The following is a 16,542-nucleotide window of genomic DNA, read 5'->3' on the forward strand; positions in this document are numbered from 1 at the left end:
TTAAGGCGGCGATTTTGAGAGCTGTTTGCGCAGCATTGCATGACACACAAACGGGCGCTAATGTCTAGAGATGCTGAAAAAGAATTACCGGTCTTTGTAGAGGACACTATAAAAGCTACATTGTCACATTTTAGTGGCCCAGCGAGAAAGAAGGAGTTCTCCCGCACCTGTGCTTTAAATGACGAAGAATGCAGCCACCTGGTCACTTACAAGAAAATTCGGGGGCTGAGTCTTGCAGCCTGTGTAGAACACTTTGTGGAACTTCGAGCCAGTCTCGTACAATATTTTGAGAGCACTGCAAATGGAAGCGATGGTTCTGTTCGCTATCGAGAAAGTTGCGATACATTGGGTGACTTGGTGCAGAATCCCTGTACTTATTGTTTCTAAACTGGATTTTGCCACTGCTGGCTAGAATGAACGAGGCACTATAGGGAGAACGTGAGTTTTTTTACCCTGCCTATAATAACACCCAGAAATACATGCGTGGAATTTCTGGACCCAATCCTGTTTAACAGAAACGATGACACCTCGTTTATTGATCCGACAGGCTTGAAAATTCCAAACGCGAGTTTGAACGAATTCATTGACGTATGCAAACGTGAACACCCTCTCTCAGATTCAGAGATACTGAACTTCAACACCATGTTAGTCAACTACGCAAAGAGGCTACAGGGTGCCTTCCCGACGAGATTCCCAGAAAGAGAATTGGTCAGACACATGCTCTTTCTTGATCCCCTGAACCCCAAAGCAACAGAGAGTGATATGGCAAACATGGCAAACACTGCAGTCACGGGATCTCGTCTTTTGCGAAGATGATGGCATAAAGACATTATTCATGTCCGACCGATGCAACAGTGACATTGTCAAATTCTGGGGCCATCTGTTGGAGAACAGCGAGGGGTACAATGAACTGAGCAAACTTGCAGTACTCCTGCTCACATTAAGCCCAGACACCTGCAGCTGTGAGCGAGGTTTCAGTCACATGAACGCCATTAAATCTCAAACAGGAAATAGACTGGAGCATGTCGCATTGATGCCTGTCTGGGGAATGTCACCTGCCGTTATTCAACGGCTGACTTTCCAGTCTCCAAGTTTTCATCATATAGGGCACTGTTTTTTTATGTTAGAAATGCTATCATTTTAAAATCATATAGCATATTAAAAGATGTACTATGGCACATTACGAGGTCTAGAATAAAATTGTGTTTCTGGTAATATTTGACCACTTCAAATTTTGTATGTCCGTGGTAAAAATCGCATTTTGACCGAAAGGTCCGTCACAAGCCGACACGGTGATGACCCCTGAGTGGAGTAATTAGGGAAAAGATGAAAAAAAAACTGATTTTTGGAGAGGAATCTCTTAATTGTGTGAGTTCTAATTGTTGTCAGGCAAAAACTCATGCTTTGTGAAAAACAGATGGATGTTGAAGGGCTTATCTTTCTCAAGTACATCAAATCAAAGTTTAAACCCCCTATTTTGAACAGACCTGAAGGTAACGGCTCTCCAGCTTTTGGGGTAAAAACTTCTTAAAGTCTGAGATACACCTCATTGCAGCCCTCGTGAGTGTAAAGACGCATAACCTTAAACTTTAATACCAAACGACGATTTACATTTATATGTATATATATGTATATATATATATATATATATATATATATATATATATATATATATATAATATTTTATATTGACCTGTGATGGCCTGGCGGCCTGTCCAGGGTGTCTCCCCGCCTGCCACCCAGTGACTGCTGGTACAGGCTCCAGCATCCCGCGACCCTGACAGCAGGATAAGCGGTTTGGATAATGGATGGATATTTTATATTTCTAAATGTTTAGGCTACCATACACGATTCAACAGGGGATTTCAAGATGCTGCAAATAGTTATCGACTCTGCAGTGAAAAGGGCATTTATCAAAAGAAATGAAAAGAGACCAGGATAATGCATGTATACAAGGAAAACCATGATGATGATTTTGAATCACAACCCCCATAGGGCCATCCCGGGAGGAGAGTGGGGGGCGAGGTGGGGTAAGTGTATGTGTGGGGAGGGTCCATGACCTCTGTGAGTGGATCTGTTACCGTTGCTGCCGCCGTCATCTCCACCTCCAGCCTGGGTGACTTTGATAATCTGCAGTCGGATCAGCTCGATCTTGGAGCGGCTGTCCTGCAGCATCTGCTGGGCTGTGGACAACATCTGAGCCTGGAATAACAACATCACGCCGCATAACAGAGACAAGTGAGGAGAGCCTCTACACTCAATCACATTCCAGCGTTTAAGTTCAGCGAGGACGGAGGCAGGTTCAGCACAGGAAAAGAAGAGGACCTCGTTTATTCCAAGTGGCAGAACGTGAGCCAGTGACTACTCATGGACAGCGCACACACGCTGGTTGTCTCTCACACAAGAGAGACATGACAACAAATGCAGATGGTGAAGGTTTATTAGGTGATAATGAGGTGTTTTAAAGGCAGATGGGAAGAGTGTGACGGTGCAGTTCACCTACCTCGGGTTGATTCTCTCGCTCCTTGCTGAATAAGGACTAATTTGTCATCCCGCCTGAGGGACGTCTCGGGTTGCACCCTTCCACCTTCACTATCCTTGAAACACAACGAGTCCCCCGGGTCTTACACCCATGCAGCTCTGCATCTTCCCCCAGTCGGATCACACCACAGTGCCTTCGTTTGTTTTGTTGTTGCCGCTCCGCAATGTCCCTCTCCTCATACTGCCCCCCCCTCCTCCCGCGTCCTCCGTTCCTCCTCTTTCTGTAAGCCAATCTCTCTTGCAAGCTCGGTTTTATGGGCTTTCTGCAGGGGATTGGCAGAGTACTCATCGGTGCCAGCTCTGCTGCTGGGTCCGCCGGTGCCGAAGCTCAGTATTGGCCAGGACGGGACCACATGCTCCGCCGCTGTCGCCAACCAAAAGACAAGTACGGGACTCCTCTCTTCGGGACAAACAACACCCCCCCACCCCCGGACCAACCTGCCTCGGAGACATTACTCAGATGTTGCTGGGAGTCATCTGCGACTCCTCATGCAAGGAGGATGTTGAGAACAAGAATGCGTCTCCTCACAAACAGCCCCGACCCATTCCAGTCATGCCAAAAAAAAGGGTGCAGGGGTGGCACAGAGGAGGTGCTGACAGAATCTAAACTTTTGGGTGTATTAGAACGCATTTGAAAGCTTTCCTTTCGGGCGCACCTGTATTTCTAGCTGCTGCCCTGTGCGTCAGGGGTGCGTGAGCTCAAGGTAACAGGACAGAGTTAAATGGAAACAGCATGTCTACAGTTGAGTAAGGACGAAGCGCTCCTTTCCGCAGTTGTTGGTGTTTACCGTCGGTTTTTTTTTTTGCACCGCTCATTGACGGAGATGTTTGCGCAATCGCGCACGTTGCATCATGACTAATCATCACCAATTCCTCACGGGCTGATTCTCACAATTTGACTCGGCACGGCTTGGTTTGCAGGGCGGTCGAGGGTAAAAGGTGGTCGGTGGAGGGGTAAAAGGTGGTCGGTGGAGGGATAAAAGGTGGGTGGATGGGTAAAAGGTGGTTGGTAGAAGGGTAAAAGGTGGTCGGTGGAGGGGTAAAAGGTGGGTGGAGGGGTAAAAGGTGGGTGGAGGGGTAAAAGGTGGTCAGTGGGGGGGTAAAAGGTGGGTGTATGGGTAAAAGGTGGTCGGCGGAGGGATAAAAGGTGGTCGGTGGAAGGGATAAAAGGTGGTCGGTGGAGGGGTAAAAGGTGGTCAGTGGGGGGGTAAAAGGTGGGTGGATGGGTAAAAGGTGGTCGGTGGAGGGATAAAAGGTGGTCGGTGGAAGGGTAAAAGGTGGTCGGTGGAGGGGTAAAAGGTGGTCGGTGGAAGGATAAAAGGTGGTCGGTGGAGGGGCAAAAGGTGGGTGGAGGGGTAAAATGTGAGTGGAGGGCTAAAAGGAGGTCGGTGGAGGGGTAAAAGGTGGGTGGAGGGGTAAAAGGTGGTCGGTGGAGGGATAAAAGGTGGTCGGTGGAAGGATAAAAGGTGGTCGGTGGCGGGGCAAAAGGTGGGTGGAGGGGTAAAAGGTGGTCGGTGGAGGGGTAAAAGGTGGGTGGAGGGGTAAAAGGTGGGTGGAGGGGTAAAAGGTGGTCGGCGGAGGGGTAAAGGTGGTTGGAGGGATAAAAGGTGGTCGGTAGAAGGGTAAAAGGAGGTCGGTGGGGGGGTAAAAGGGGGTCGGTGGAGGGGGTAAAAGGGGGTCGGTGGAGGGGTAAAAGGTGTTCGGGTCGCTCTGCGTGCCTCTCCTCGTGCCCGACACGAGACCGCGGCAGCGCAGCGGCGGGGCTGTGACTCGCGGCACTTTTCGACCAACTGCGCCGCGGCTCGCGGTGACATTCAGCGAGCTCCTCCGTTGTGCGCAAGTGCAAAGACTCCTGCCCCCGCCGAATGGATCCCGGCCCCGGTCTGTGCGTTGTCAACGTTCGGACCGCCAAATAAAAACGGGGGGGAATCGACGGGAAAACGACGACCAAATAAAACGAGCCGTCGCCCGTCTCGCCTTTCGCCTCGTATTTGGGGCGAATCGCGCGTCGCAGAGCCTTAATTCTCGAGCGGGCGGGAGACCTATTTTGAGAGGCGGAGCTCGTCCGTGCCCCCGTTCGGCGAGGCGCGTTCGTAATGAAAGGAGCGCGTGAGCGGGTCCGCGCCGTCTCGCTCACTTTGTTGTGCGGAGAGCAGCACGCGCCGTCGGCTTCTGCGCGCCGGACCTTCCGTGGAAACCCGAAAGCCGTGTGAGGAAAAGCAGCACGCAGGACGCCCCCCGACCACCACCAGAGGATCCCGCCCGTACGTCTCTGACCCACCAGCCCGCAGCAAACATGTCGGCCTCGGCGGCGAAAGTGAGTAAAAAGGAGCTGAACTCGAACCACGACGGAGCGGACGAAACCTCCGGTAAGGGCATGGCGGCCTCCTGCTCACCGCCATTTTTCACTTCTCTTCCTCAACAGGAAAACAACTGCGTCGCCGTGGCGGCGGACGGGGAGGGTGGAGGAAATCACTCGGCGTGGGGATAAAATGCGCGTCGGCTCGGTTTTTGCCGAGGCGGCCTCCCCTCTCCGATTGTTCGCGGCTGCGGCGGCTCGGTGCGTACATTTACGTGTCGGGCGACAGCCGTGGTTAGCTTGTCGGCTAACGCGTTTGTTAGCACCTGCCTTGTCCGCGCTGTGGCGTGTAGCCCGGCTTGCTAGCACGCTGCCACCGCCGCGGTTGCTTGGCTCACGCCGGGGCTCCGGAGGCCGCGCCGCCTTCCCGACGCTAGCTAACGTGTAAGCGTCGCCGGAACGGCCGCGGACGAGCGGCCGTTCGCGGTTACGGGGCCGGCCTGGTTAGCGGCCCGGGTGAATAATAAAAAAAAAAAATGGGAAAAAGGAGAGAGAGGAGGGGGGGGCCCACGCCGCGGCCACGCCGCTGTTCCCAACGTTGCTTTATTCCGCCCGGCCGCCTCGACACAAGCCGCAGCGGGAACTCGGCGTTAGCTTAGCCCGTCTCGTTTGTCCCGTAAGCGGCTAAGCTAAGCTAACGACGCCGTTCCCCCTCGTCGTTACCTAACGCGGACCTGGTGACGTTCATGTTTCGGCGCAAGCCCTCCCGTCACCGTTAAACCCCCCGAAGCCAGCCGGTGGCCCCGCTCCACCGTACCGGGGGGGGGGGGGGGTCCCGTCGCTGCAGGGCCCGACGCGGGCCTCCACCTCCCCCCCACCCCGGGGCTGACTTGCGCTGCGGCCCCGGGGTGTCGCGGGACCGATGGCGCGGTGTTGTTCCGCACACCCCGGCGCGTGCGTCCCACATTTAAACCACGCGGCCTTCGCGGCGGCGGCGGCGGCGCGCGAGCCGAGACGAAGCGCGAGCCGCGCGGTGCGTTGCCATTGGACACCGGCGTCACCCCCACTACCCCCCCGACAGGATGTCCTTGCGTTGTTTAAATAAACACGGTCCCACAACACACTGCGTCACTTTCGGCACATGTTACAATGGAGACGTTAGAAGATGGACGGAAACCCGTTCTCGGCGTGATGACTCGGCTAGCACCGCGGCGGGACGATGAGTGGAGCACCAGCGCACAACGTATAGTTAAGGGTAGACTCGGAAACGTTAAGTACACGAAATCCTAAAAACCGCTCAGCAATCCAAGCGGGGGGGGGGGGGTAAACTGCGATGAATAGGACGCGAGCACGTGTGTTCATTTAAGATGGAGCAAATGTTTTGTCTTTTATAACTGTCGGTAGCTCAATGTATGGGTGGCACTGTCCACCTTATTTATCAGGTTGGGTTAGTTTTGTTCAGTTCTAAGATGCATAGCGTGGATCTGTACGTGGTTCGTTTTATTACTGACGCTTGCTCTTCTTCTCTTTTCTTTTTTTTTTTGCAGAGAAAGAGCAACAGGAAGCTATCGAACACATTGACGAAGTTCAAAATGAAATTGATAGGTAACCCTATGTTTCCCAAACAAGCACAGGCATTTGTTATATTTTCTAACATACTGACGAGCTACAGAAGAAGTGGCATAAGTGTCAGACTGATCAGTGTATATACCCTCATAATGTGTTTATCTTAAATTGTTTGTTCCTCAGGTTGAATGAGCAGGCCAGTGAAGAGATCTTAAAAGTAGAACAAAAGTACAATAAACTTCGTCAGCCGTTCTTTCAGAAGAGGTCAGAACTGATCGCCAAAATCCCAAACTTCTGGGTCACCACGTTTGTCAACCATCCACAAGGTGAGCTTTTTCCACAAAGGTTCAAGGTCCGTTTGGTGCTTGAATCTGAAGATTAAAAACTGCACGTTTGTAGAATATACAACGTTTAAAGCACATTGATAGGAGTAGTTCAAAGAAACTTGACAGCACCCAACAAATGTGTCTTAAGAAATTGTGAGAACTGGGTTAGAAGTAGCTGTAGCCATACAGGGCAAGTGCTGACTATGAGATTATTTGTCCCTGCAGTATCTGCCCTACTGGGAGAGGAAGACGAGGAGGCACTTCATTACCTGAGCCGAGTGGAGGTGACAGAGTTTGAAGACATCAAGTCAGGCTACAGAATAGATTTTGTGAGTATGGTTGCCCTCTGACAAATACATTACAAGTGATTGAAATCTTACACACATGTAAAGTGCTTTGAGTGGCTGTTGCAGCTAGAAAAGCACTATGAAAAATGCAACTCGATTGATTGATTGCCTTGTCATAAACTCTGTTTTAGTATTTTGATGAAAATCCGTACTTCGAAAACAAAGTCCTTTCCAAAGAGTTTCATCTGAATGAGAGCGGAGACCCATCTTCAAAGTCAACAGAGATCAAATGGAAATCGGGAAAGGTAACTTTAAATGCATAAACTGTTAATAAATTGGTTTGTACACACAATTCTGCTTATAACACTAGTACTGTGTTCATTATGACTAGTTTTTGGCTTTATTCTATTGCTAGTTTTTTTATTAAATAAAATTGTATAAAGAAATTCAGAAGAATTAATATTGCCTCTTATTGAATTTAATTTCACATTTTCCTGTTGCATGTTTCTTGTTGGTTCACCCATGGCAGCTTTCTTTTCAGGCACTCATCCTTATGGTGTGGGATACACCAGGTTCTGTGACTTGGTTATACACAAACAGTTTTGTATGTGCTTGATTTTATTTATTTTGTTGAATTTAAAGGATCTGACCAAGCGCTCCAGCCAGACACAAAACAAAGCGGGGAGGAAGAGGCAACATGAAGAACCGGAGAGCTTCTTCACTTGGTTCACTGACCATGCTGATGCTGGGGCTGATGAGCTGGGAGAAGTCATTAAGGATGACATCTGGCCAAACCCTCTGCAGTACTACTTGGTATGTTCACACTACTGTAGTTTATCTTATGTACACCTATCTGTAGGTGGTTAGATATATCTACTACTACTTTCAGCTGCTCCGGTTGGATATAATTTTAACCTTATCTTTCTGCTTAAATAATGATCAACATTTGTATAGTCCCATGGAGGGCTATACATTCACACAGTGGGGAAAATGGGTAGATACCGTAAAGACATTGGATGACATCCTGTCCTGAAACCCTTGATTCTGAGGAGATGCTCCTTAGGGGAAACAAATTAATTATTAGAAAAATGGTTTGAATGTGCATCAGAAGGGATCCCCCTTCCAGGACAGATGGGTGTATAATCGGTGTTCTGTGGGTAACAATAACTTATTTGGTTAAGAATCTGCCAGCCATTTTAACATTAAATGTATTTCCAACACGAGAGGGAACTAATTTTTATGACTTGTGGCTGAAAAGCAAACAAGCGCCTTAATGTATTCCTAATGTCCAGGTTCCTGATATGGATGATGAAGAGGGTGAAGGTGAAGATGATGATGATGAAGATGAAGAAGGCCTGGAGGACATAGATGAGGAAGGGGATGAAGATGGAGAAGAAGATGAGGAGGATGAAGGAGAAGATGGAGAGGTATGGTGATGTACTCTGGGTGATACTTCATCCCAGTTGGCTGCTCCTCCTTAAGATGTTGACTGTAAATCTTTTGTTTTTACAGGACGATGATGGCGAAGATGACTAAAATTGACATTATCTACCAAGACCCCTCAACCTTCTCTTCCCTGTTTGGTTTTTCCACCCATGATCGGGAGCAAAGTCTTTCTTTTTGTGTGTGTGTGCGTGTGTGCGCTTCATCCTCCATTCTGAAGCCCATCACCTGTTGGTGCCATGTTATGTTCTTCATCTAAAGCCAATGGCCCTTTGCCCTCAATTGTGAGTACCATCCCCTAACTCATCTCAAAATAAAAACGTGTACAAAAATAGAATCAGCACGGCATCCTGAGTAGAATTTGAAAGACCGTTTACACCAATTTCCTCCTGTTTAAGGTTGTGTGGTAAATTTACTAAAGCCATGGTGTAGTGACCTAGCGCTAGCAGAACTGTTTTGTTTTTGTTTTTTTTGTTTTATTTTGTTTGTTTTTTTTTCATTTCGGGTGTTGATCCCTTTAAACTTATTTTTCCCCTATGTGGTTAACGAGTACCAGCTCATTCCTATCACCTGTAATGTTTGGGGAGGGGGGTGGTGGGGAGTATGCTTGGGTTATTGGAGAGAGTGGTTATTTTGACACCATTTCTATGGATTTTTTTTTTCTTCATTGTATTGTTTTACAGATATCCATGCGATTTGAAATGACATTTTTAATAAAGAGAACAAAATGAGAAAAAAACAGCTTGTAAATTTTGGCCCCCACTGCTTCATGGGAAGGATTACCTGTTAACTCGTGAAATTTACATTTACTCACCCTTTCATTTTCCGCTGGGGGAAAAACTGTTTTAAATTTGAGGTGTACAACTTGCTTTGTTACAATAAAACTTAACTGTGTATAAACGTGTCGGACTTGTCAGAATAAATGGGGGAAACGAAACTTTATTTATAAGAAAGGAGGAGCGGCAGCGCCGGCGGCCCTGGGACAAAGCAAGAGTACAGCCTCCCTCCCGTCAGCGGGTGAAAGACTTTGGAACCATGAGCAGACTGGATGCAAAGTCTTCTCTTAATAATCGATGAGTGATCAAGGCCAGAAAGGTGTGCTCCGACTCCCCCAGCTTTGTGTTTGTCATGGTGTCTGGCCAGTCACTGGGCTGAAAAGCCCAACCTGAGGAGGGTGCACATTCATGCGATTTCAGCCGTGCGGGGAATCTCAAAGCGTGAAACCTTGACGTCCAACTCGCTCATACTCTCACCGAGGGCAAGTGGCCACCATCCAAGAGTATCCCGGAAACCAAGAGGAGCCCTTGTCGGGCGGCAAGTGCCTAGTGTGACGGCCGCCCTCCGGAACGTGATGACCTCGAACCGACGCCCGTGCGGGTTTTCCGGAACCTGCACGTGGACGCGTCTGTCCCCGATGAGCGTGTCGGACAGCGACAGAGGGCCGGGGATATACTTGACGTCTCGCTCGTCGGGCCAACTCGTGTCCGCACGCCCTGCACAGTATTAGGGGTGTCCGCTCCCCCCCCCCCGCGGCACAGGCGTCGTTCAGCCCGTCCGGGGGGGAAAAACAGGCAAAAAAAGGGCGAAAACTGAAAATCTGCCCCGGCTGTTTCAACAGCCGCGCGTTCGGCGCCCCCCCCCCGCCATCGCTGCACACCCACGTGGACGCCTGACAGGAAACCAGTGAACTGATCTCCGTATCACTGCGCCCGACCTCGGGTGCTGCGTCACACCGACAACGGGCGATATGCGGCTTCCTGGCGGCTATTGTGGTGTGGCGCTAAACTGCTTTACATCTGCACCGTGTGTTTTAACGGGCGAGCGACGCGCTGTGAAGAACTACGGCGAAGTAGTCCGTGTAAATTCTCGACGCGAGGTTGCAATAACAGGAAGTACGAAAGACCGGAAGTCCGGTCACACTTTTTCCGCTCTGAGCGCTGCCAAACAAAAGACGCAAAACCCCCCCCCAAAAAAAACCTGACGATGATGAATGCCCCGCCGCTAAAACTTACATAAATCAAGTCTTCCGGATGTATATATCGTCCCTATCCATACATACGAACAAGGAACTGAAAATAACGCTGTCTTGTTGTGCGTTGCTACTGGCAACGCTCGTCTAGAACGAGCGTCTGCCAATCGCAGAACGACCCGTTACGAACGAGCCAATCGGAGGTCGCGCCTCGATGTAACCGCGTTCCTCTCGGAAAGAGTCCGGAAATCGGGAGGTTGCCGTGGCGTTTCGCGTGTTCCCCGCGGCGACGTCGTCGCCCTCGGCTTAAAACCACCGCGGCGCTGCTTCCGAGTCTTCCGGACGTCGGACTCGCCTCCAACGATGAAAACGCGCGACCCGTCGCCGTCGGTCCACGTCCACGTCCCGGAGACGACAGCTGTGCACGTACACCGGAGGAGCCCCAAGAGCCTGCAGGTGAAGCGTCGCTTCGGGTCTGGTTCCACCGGGGGCATCGGCGTTAGGACGCGCGACCCGCGGCGGATATGATGACGGCATGCTGCGTTTTGCAGGGCTCCTGCTCTTGCGAAGTCTGCTTGAAGTTGTTGCTACTTTTTAAAAGAAGTGTTAATAGCCGCGTACCCCCAAAATACAGTTCTTGCCTGGTTATATTGAAGCCTCGGATGGAGGTCCCCAACCTTTGATAAACAATGCATTGGCGCAACGACCGAAACCAACGATCAGTTTCATATGCAAAACATGGGCGTGACCCTTAGCTAGAGTTTCAGTGGCCATGTGTGCTGTTCACAATCACAACATTGCAGAATGGCGATTTGCAGAATGGCTCTTAATGCTAGTCACTCTTTACATCTGTCGCCGTCTCACAATGTTGTGAATGCAAACGTTCCCCAAATCCTCTGTGAAATAGCACACGTGGCCACTGAAACGATAAGAATAAAGTGTGCCTGTCGACTATTCTTATTGTGTCACCACACACGCTGAACTGAAATGTAGATGCCGTATCACATGAAAACAAAGTGTGCATATTAAGTGTTCTTGCTGTGTCACAGAAAACACGGAACTCGACTGCAATGCTGAAGCCTTAACATAAACTAAAGTGCATATTAAGTGTTCTTATAAACAGAACTCATAAAACTGAATTGGTCAGTATGCTGTAAATAAACTGTAGACGTTAACATACTGTAGTCCAACTCAAAAGTTATTTGCAAGTGTCCACTATACTTTAGTATACATACGTTGGCGGCACAGAGGCCCAACAAGAAGGTTCTGGGTTCGAGCCCTGGGGTAGTCCAAACTTGGGGGTCGTCCTCTGTGTGGAGTTTGCATGTTCTCCCCATGTCTGCGTGGGTTTCCCCCGGGGGCTCCGGTTTCCTCCCACAGTCCAAAGACATGTAGGTCAGGTGAATCGGCCGTACTAAATTGTCCCTAGGTGTGAATGTGTGTGTGTGTGGGCCCTGTGATGGCCGGGCGGCCTGTCCAGGGTGCGGCCCAGTGACTGCTGGGATAGGCTCCAGCATCCCCGCGACCCTGAGAGCAGGATAAGCGGTTCGGGTAATGAATGGATGGATGGGTGGACAATCGAAATAAATTATCGACTCAAGTAACATTTTCTCTAAAAATGTCACTTGTACAAAAGAAAAAAAATTTCCGCATTAGATGTTGTTAACCAAAGTGTTATGAGGATAAATTAATGTTCGCACACTAGCTCGCAAATATGCCATTTATTCAAATCAAAATGGCATATTTGGGAGCTACAGTATGCAGGCCTTCATTTATCTTCATTTTAGTTTTCTTTCTTTTTGGTCCAGCACCTGATTTATAGTTTTTCATGATGTGCACATTCTACTTCTATTCATTTGTCATTGACCAAGTGTTATCCAGCAGGTAACCAGCACTGAGGTCAGAAAACAGTTTCGGCTGAAAAAAAGTTAATAGCAACACCGTGACATCATTGAAAACAAACTTTTTTCTTGGGAGAAGAATTCCTTTTCTGTTGACAAAAAATGGTGGATTTCTCCCTCCGGGTTGGGGATGAGTTGTTGCCTCAAGTGGAGGAGTTCCAAGTATCTCGGGGTCTTGTTCACGAGTGAGGGTAGGATGGAGCGGGAGATTGACAGGCGGATTGGTGCAGCATCAGCAGTAATGTGGACGTTGTACCGGACCGTTGTGGTGAAGAGGGAGCTGAGCCGGAAGGCAAAGCTCTCAGTTTACCGGTCAGTCTTCCTTCCAACCCTCACCTATGGTCATGAGCTTTGGGTAGTGACTGAAAGGGTGAGATCGCGGATACAAGCGGTTGAAATGAGTTTCCTCCGTAGGGTGTCTGGGCTCAGCCTTAGAGATAAGGTGAGGAGCTCGGACAACTGGAGGGAGCTCAGAGTAGAGCCTCTGCTCCTTCGTGTCGAAAGGAGCCAGTTGAGGTGGTTCGGGCATCTGATTAGGATGCCGCCTGGGCGCCTTCCTTTGCAGGTTTTCCGGGCATGGCCAACTGAGAGGAGACCCCGGGGTAGACCCAGAACTGGCTGGAGGGACTACATGTCCAATCTGGCCTGGGAACGCCTTTGGATCTCCCAGGAGGAGCTGGAGGGCGTTGCTGGGGAGAGGGACGTCTGAAGTGCCCTACTTAGCTTGCTGCCACCGTGACCCCACCCCGGAGAAGCGGCTGAAGATGAACGATTGAATTAATTTTCATCTAATTCTTTCATGGTCTTTAATGGACTGGTGGTGGCCGTGGGCCCAGTGGAATTTAGAATGGAACTGCAAAGCATAGCTACGCCTTCTCTGCATGGTTGTAAGATGGAGGTCAAAGTGTAAGAATATCCTGCATGCCCTCATGTTAAATATGACAAACCAACCTCCCTCTCCTGTTCTTGTTTAAGCAGATGAGAGAACCACATGTGACGGAGGCCAGAGAGAGTCATCGCTCCCCCGACAGGTTGAAGGCTCGAAGCCCGTGGATCCCTCCAGGAAAAGTGTCGTCCCGGCGAAATGTGGGCGCATACAAGTGGCAGGTCACTGTACTTTCACTCACTGACATCTCAGCCGTAGTTTTTAAAAGGGAGCAATAATAATTCTTGTTCCGTGCTTCTTGGTCACCGTATGATGATGATGATGGGTAAGCCCGCACCCCGCACAGAGGAACACTAGCCTACCTTCCACTAGCTAGCCAGCTGCTTTTAATGCACATTAAGATGAAAATCATGGCGAAACAAAGCCGTTTGCTTAAGTTTGTCACAAAAAGACGTGAAGAGCAGGAGGAAGAGAATTCCTCTCAAGTTCAGGCGTCGTTCTTAACTCACCACCCGCACCAAGCCCAGTCACCTCCTGCTGTCATCATCCAAAGTAAGCTAATTTACTATTTTGGAGTGTAGTAGCTTATTGGGGCTATAGTGGCAGCACAGTGGCCCAGTGGTTAGCACTGTAGTCTCACAGCAACAAGGTCCTGGGTTCCAACCCCGGGCCGTCCCAGGTCCTTTCTGTGTGGAGTTTGCATGTTCTCTGCGTGGGTTTCCTCCGGGTGCTCCTGTTTCCTGCCACCAACAAAAAGACATGCATGTTAGGGTTAATACTCCTGTCCGTGCCCCTGAGCAAGGCAATGGAAAGAAGAACCGGAGTCGGTCCCCGGGTGCTGCAGCAGCTGCCCACTGCTCCTATACAATAGGACGGCTTAAAAGCAGAAGACAAATTCGTTGTAAGAATACAACGTCAGAATAAAGTGGCTTTCTTTCTTTCTGTTGCCTATTTCAAAGTAATTCTTTATTGGCTATAGTTTTTGTTGGGTGTACAATTGGATTCTTTTTCCCTCCCTTTTTCCCCCCAATTGTACCTGATAAGTCAGCCCGCTCTCCGAGCCGACCCGGTCGCTGCTCCGCCCCCTCTGCCGATCCGGGGAGGGCTGCAGACTGCCACATGCCTCTCCTGATACATGTGGGGTCGCCAGCCGCTTCTTTTCACCTGACAGTGAGGAGTTTCACCAGGGGGACGTAGCGCGTGGGAGGATCACGCTATTCCCCCCCCCCCCAAAATGGCGCCCTGATCGACCAGAACACATACCCGCATCTGGCTTCCCACCCGCAGACACGGCCAAATGTGTCTGCAGGGACGCCCGACCAAGTTGGAGGTTACACGGGGATTCGAACCGGCGATCCCCATGTTGGTCGGCAACGGAATAGACCACTTCGCTACCCAGATGCCGTGTCGTTCACTCTTGTGGGAGTGTTCCGGGCTATGTTCAAGTGTGTCTCGCTCGTGCCCAGCACCAGATGATCTCCAAAGGCCCCCCCCCCCCCCCCCGGGTCCCGACCGTGCACAGGTCGCTGACTGGCCATAACGCACACGCAACGCTTGTTCCATTTGCACACAGTAGAAGAGCTCTCCTCTCCCACACACTATTTAATCTAAATATAGTCTTATTAAAAGGGTCCACCAAAATTCACTCATATTAGAGACTTGCCATCATTCCCAAATCCCAGCTGTAAGTCTTTGGAGTTGTCCGTGGAACGCTGATAAACTCGTTATTCAATTATCTGAACATACTACACATCAGATTTACATGGGGAAAAAAAAACACATACTGGGACCCTAAACAGCCCAAACCCTCAACCTAAAAAACCGATGTAGTGGTTTCGAGAATCGATACAGTATCACAAAAGGTAATATCGCGATACTCGCGTGTATCGATATTTTCTTACACCCCTACAAACCACTGTGGTGTGTATGTGAACCTCTTTTCTAGTCTGGACCTCAATCCCGACCGGGCTCGCGCGGGTCCCCCTGCTCCGGCGGTGCTACAGCGTCCATCGTCGTGCGGTCCGAGGGCTGACAGAGCGGCGGCGGCGGCGGACCGTCTCTTGACCCAGAGTTCAGGCCCACTGACCCGGTGTTCCCCTGGTGTCAGTGGGCCTGTGTGTACCTGTATCCATACACTTGACTAATGATGCTGTTGCGTCTCAGCTGTGTGTGGTGTTTGTGTGTGTGTGTGTCTGTGTGTGTGTGTGTCCGCTGTGCCAGGCTATGTGACGCTGGTAATGGTCGCCTGTAACATGACCTCTGAAGATGTATGAGGCTTGTGTGATGAAACCGCGGTCCGTTCGGGCAAGTGTAGTTGGAACGGCCTATTTTAGTTAACATACGAGCCTCAGAGCCTAGTAAGTAGGACTGGTCTTGGACGGGCTAGGCCCACCTGATTTTCTCTGTGCCCACCCACGCCACAGAAGCCTATCTGTCCTTTTGCACACATCACCAGAATTAACTGAAGCTCATCACTTGATACCTTTAAAGTGTCGCTGATCCTCTCAGATAAAGTCACTGTTTTGTCCATCAGTGACTTAAATACTTTAAATGCTTCTGTAATATGTGTTATTTATGAGTTTCTCATGGACAAAGTAAGATGATGGGATGTGTGTGTGTGTGTGTGTGTGTGTGTGTGTGTGTGTGTGATGAACTTGTCTCTGCTGGTGGAACTCTAGGAAGGCGGGGAGCGGTACGGCTGTTGTGAGAAGCGTGGGAGGAAGCTCGATCGACTGATGATGGAGGTAGACTCCCCAACCACCGAGGTACAGCAGCTGGTCTTGTTTTCAGACAGTAAAATGACCTCAGCGGTTTATCGAATACATACTTGGTTAGGGCGTCCGGGTAGCATAGCGGTCTATTCCGTTGTCTGCCAACACGGGGATCGCTGGTTCGAATCCCCGTGTTGCCTCCGGCTTGGTCAGGCTCACCTGCAGACACGATTGGCCGTGTCTGCAGGTGAGGAGCCGGATGCGGGTATGTGTCCTGGACTCTGCACTGGCGCCTCCTCTGGTTGGTCGGGGTGCCTGTTCGGGTGGAGGGGGAACTGGCGGGGAATAGCGTGACCCTCCCACGCGCTACGTCCCCCTGGTGAAACTCCTCACTGTCAGGTGAAAAGAAGCGACTGGTGACTCCACATGTATGGGAGGAGGCATGTGGTAGTCTGCAGCCCTCCCCGGATCGGCAGAGGGGGTGGAGCAGCGACCGGGACGGCTCGGAAGAGTGGGGTAATTGACCGGATACAATTTGGGAGAAAAAGGGGGGTAATTAATACTTGGTTCATTAAGCTGTTTTAAAAATGCCGAGAAAATATTTAGAAAGCAG

At 50.2% G+C, this 16,542-nt stretch overlaps 4 protein-coding genes across 5 annotated transcripts in view; 2 read left to right on the plus strand and 2 right to left on the minus strand.

The window, feature by feature from the left end:
• Positions 1-2,706, minus strand: part of LOC130108106 (serine/threonine-protein kinase N2-like) — a 51,759-nt gene extending 49,053 nt beyond the window's left edge. For both annotated transcript variants that reach the window (XR_008809851.1, XM_056274955.1), the window contains exons 1-2: positions 2,504-2,706; positions 2,082-2,202 (exon numbers count right to left, since the gene is read on the minus strand). Coding sequence is in view for 1 of the 2 variants with exons in the window: in XM_056274955.1 (XP_056130930.1) it covers positions 2,082-2,196 (115 nt within the window). In the remaining variant the exon portion in view is untranslated. The remainder of the gene's footprint in view (positions 1-2,081; positions 2,203-2,503) is intronic.
• A 1,700-nt stretch (positions 2,707-4,406) lies between these two features.
• Positions 4,407-9,366, plus strand: LOC130108156 (protein SET). The gene is made up of 8 exons (XM_056275012.1): positions 4,407-4,910; positions 6,388-6,445; positions 6,590-6,732; positions 6,958-7,061; positions 7,211-7,324; positions 7,662-7,832; positions 8,312-8,446; positions 8,532-9,366. Exons 1-8 carry the CDS (start codon positions 4,838-4,840, stop codon positions 8,553-8,555), a joined length of 822 nt encoding a protein of 273 aa, XP_056130987.1. The 5' UTR covers positions 4,407-4,837; the 3' UTR covers positions 8,556-9,366.
• A 106-nt stretch (positions 9,367-9,472) lies between these two features.
• si:ch211-51h9.7 (uncharacterized protein LOC558400 homolog) lies at positions 9,473-10,089 on the minus strand (the record flags this gene model as incomplete). The annotated part of the gene is given in 4 exon segments (XM_056280215.1): positions 9,473-9,671; positions 9,716-9,789; positions 9,792-9,932; positions 9,934-10,089. Coding segments are annotated over 4 exon segments (570 nt in total), but the record flags the coding sequence as incomplete, so codon positions are not given.
• A 591-nt stretch (positions 10,090-10,680) lies between these two features.
• LOC130119633 (outer dense fiber protein 2-like) overlaps positions 10,681-16,542 on the plus strand; it is a 32,451-nt gene continuing 26,589 nt past the window's right edge. The window contains exons 1-3 of the mRNA XM_056288197.1: positions 10,681-10,887; positions 13,311-13,439; positions 15,897-15,983. Coding sequence (XP_056144172.1) covers positions 10,795-10,887; positions 13,311-13,439; positions 15,897-15,983 — 309 coding nt within the window. The 5' untranslated portion in view covers positions 10,681-10,794. The remainder of the gene's footprint in view (positions 10,888-13,310; positions 13,440-15,896; positions 15,984-16,542) is intronic.

Source organism: Lampris incognitus, chromosome 1, assembly GCF_029633865.1.
Source record: "Lampris incognitus isolate fLamInc1 chromosome 1, fLamInc1.hap2, whole genome shotgun sequence".
Taxonomy (NCBI): Eukaryota; Metazoa; Chordata; class Actinopteri; order Lampriformes; family Lampridae; genus Lampris; species Lampris incognitus.

Excerpts from the sequence above, each read along its gene's own strand:
- LOC130108156 (XM_056275012.1), top strand. The coding sequence starts at position 4,838 with ATGTCGGCCTCGGCGGCGAAAGTGAGTAAAAAGGAGCTGAACTCGAAC. Across the intron at positions 4,911-6,387 it reads CGGAGCGGACGAAACCTCCG|AGAAAGAGCAACAGGAAGCT; the intron begins GTAAGGGCATGG and ends TTTTTTTTGCAG. Across the intron at positions 7,833-8,311 it reads ACCCTCTGCAGTACTACTTG|GTTCCTGATATGGATGATGA; the intron begins GTATGTTCACAC and ends CCTAATGTCCAG.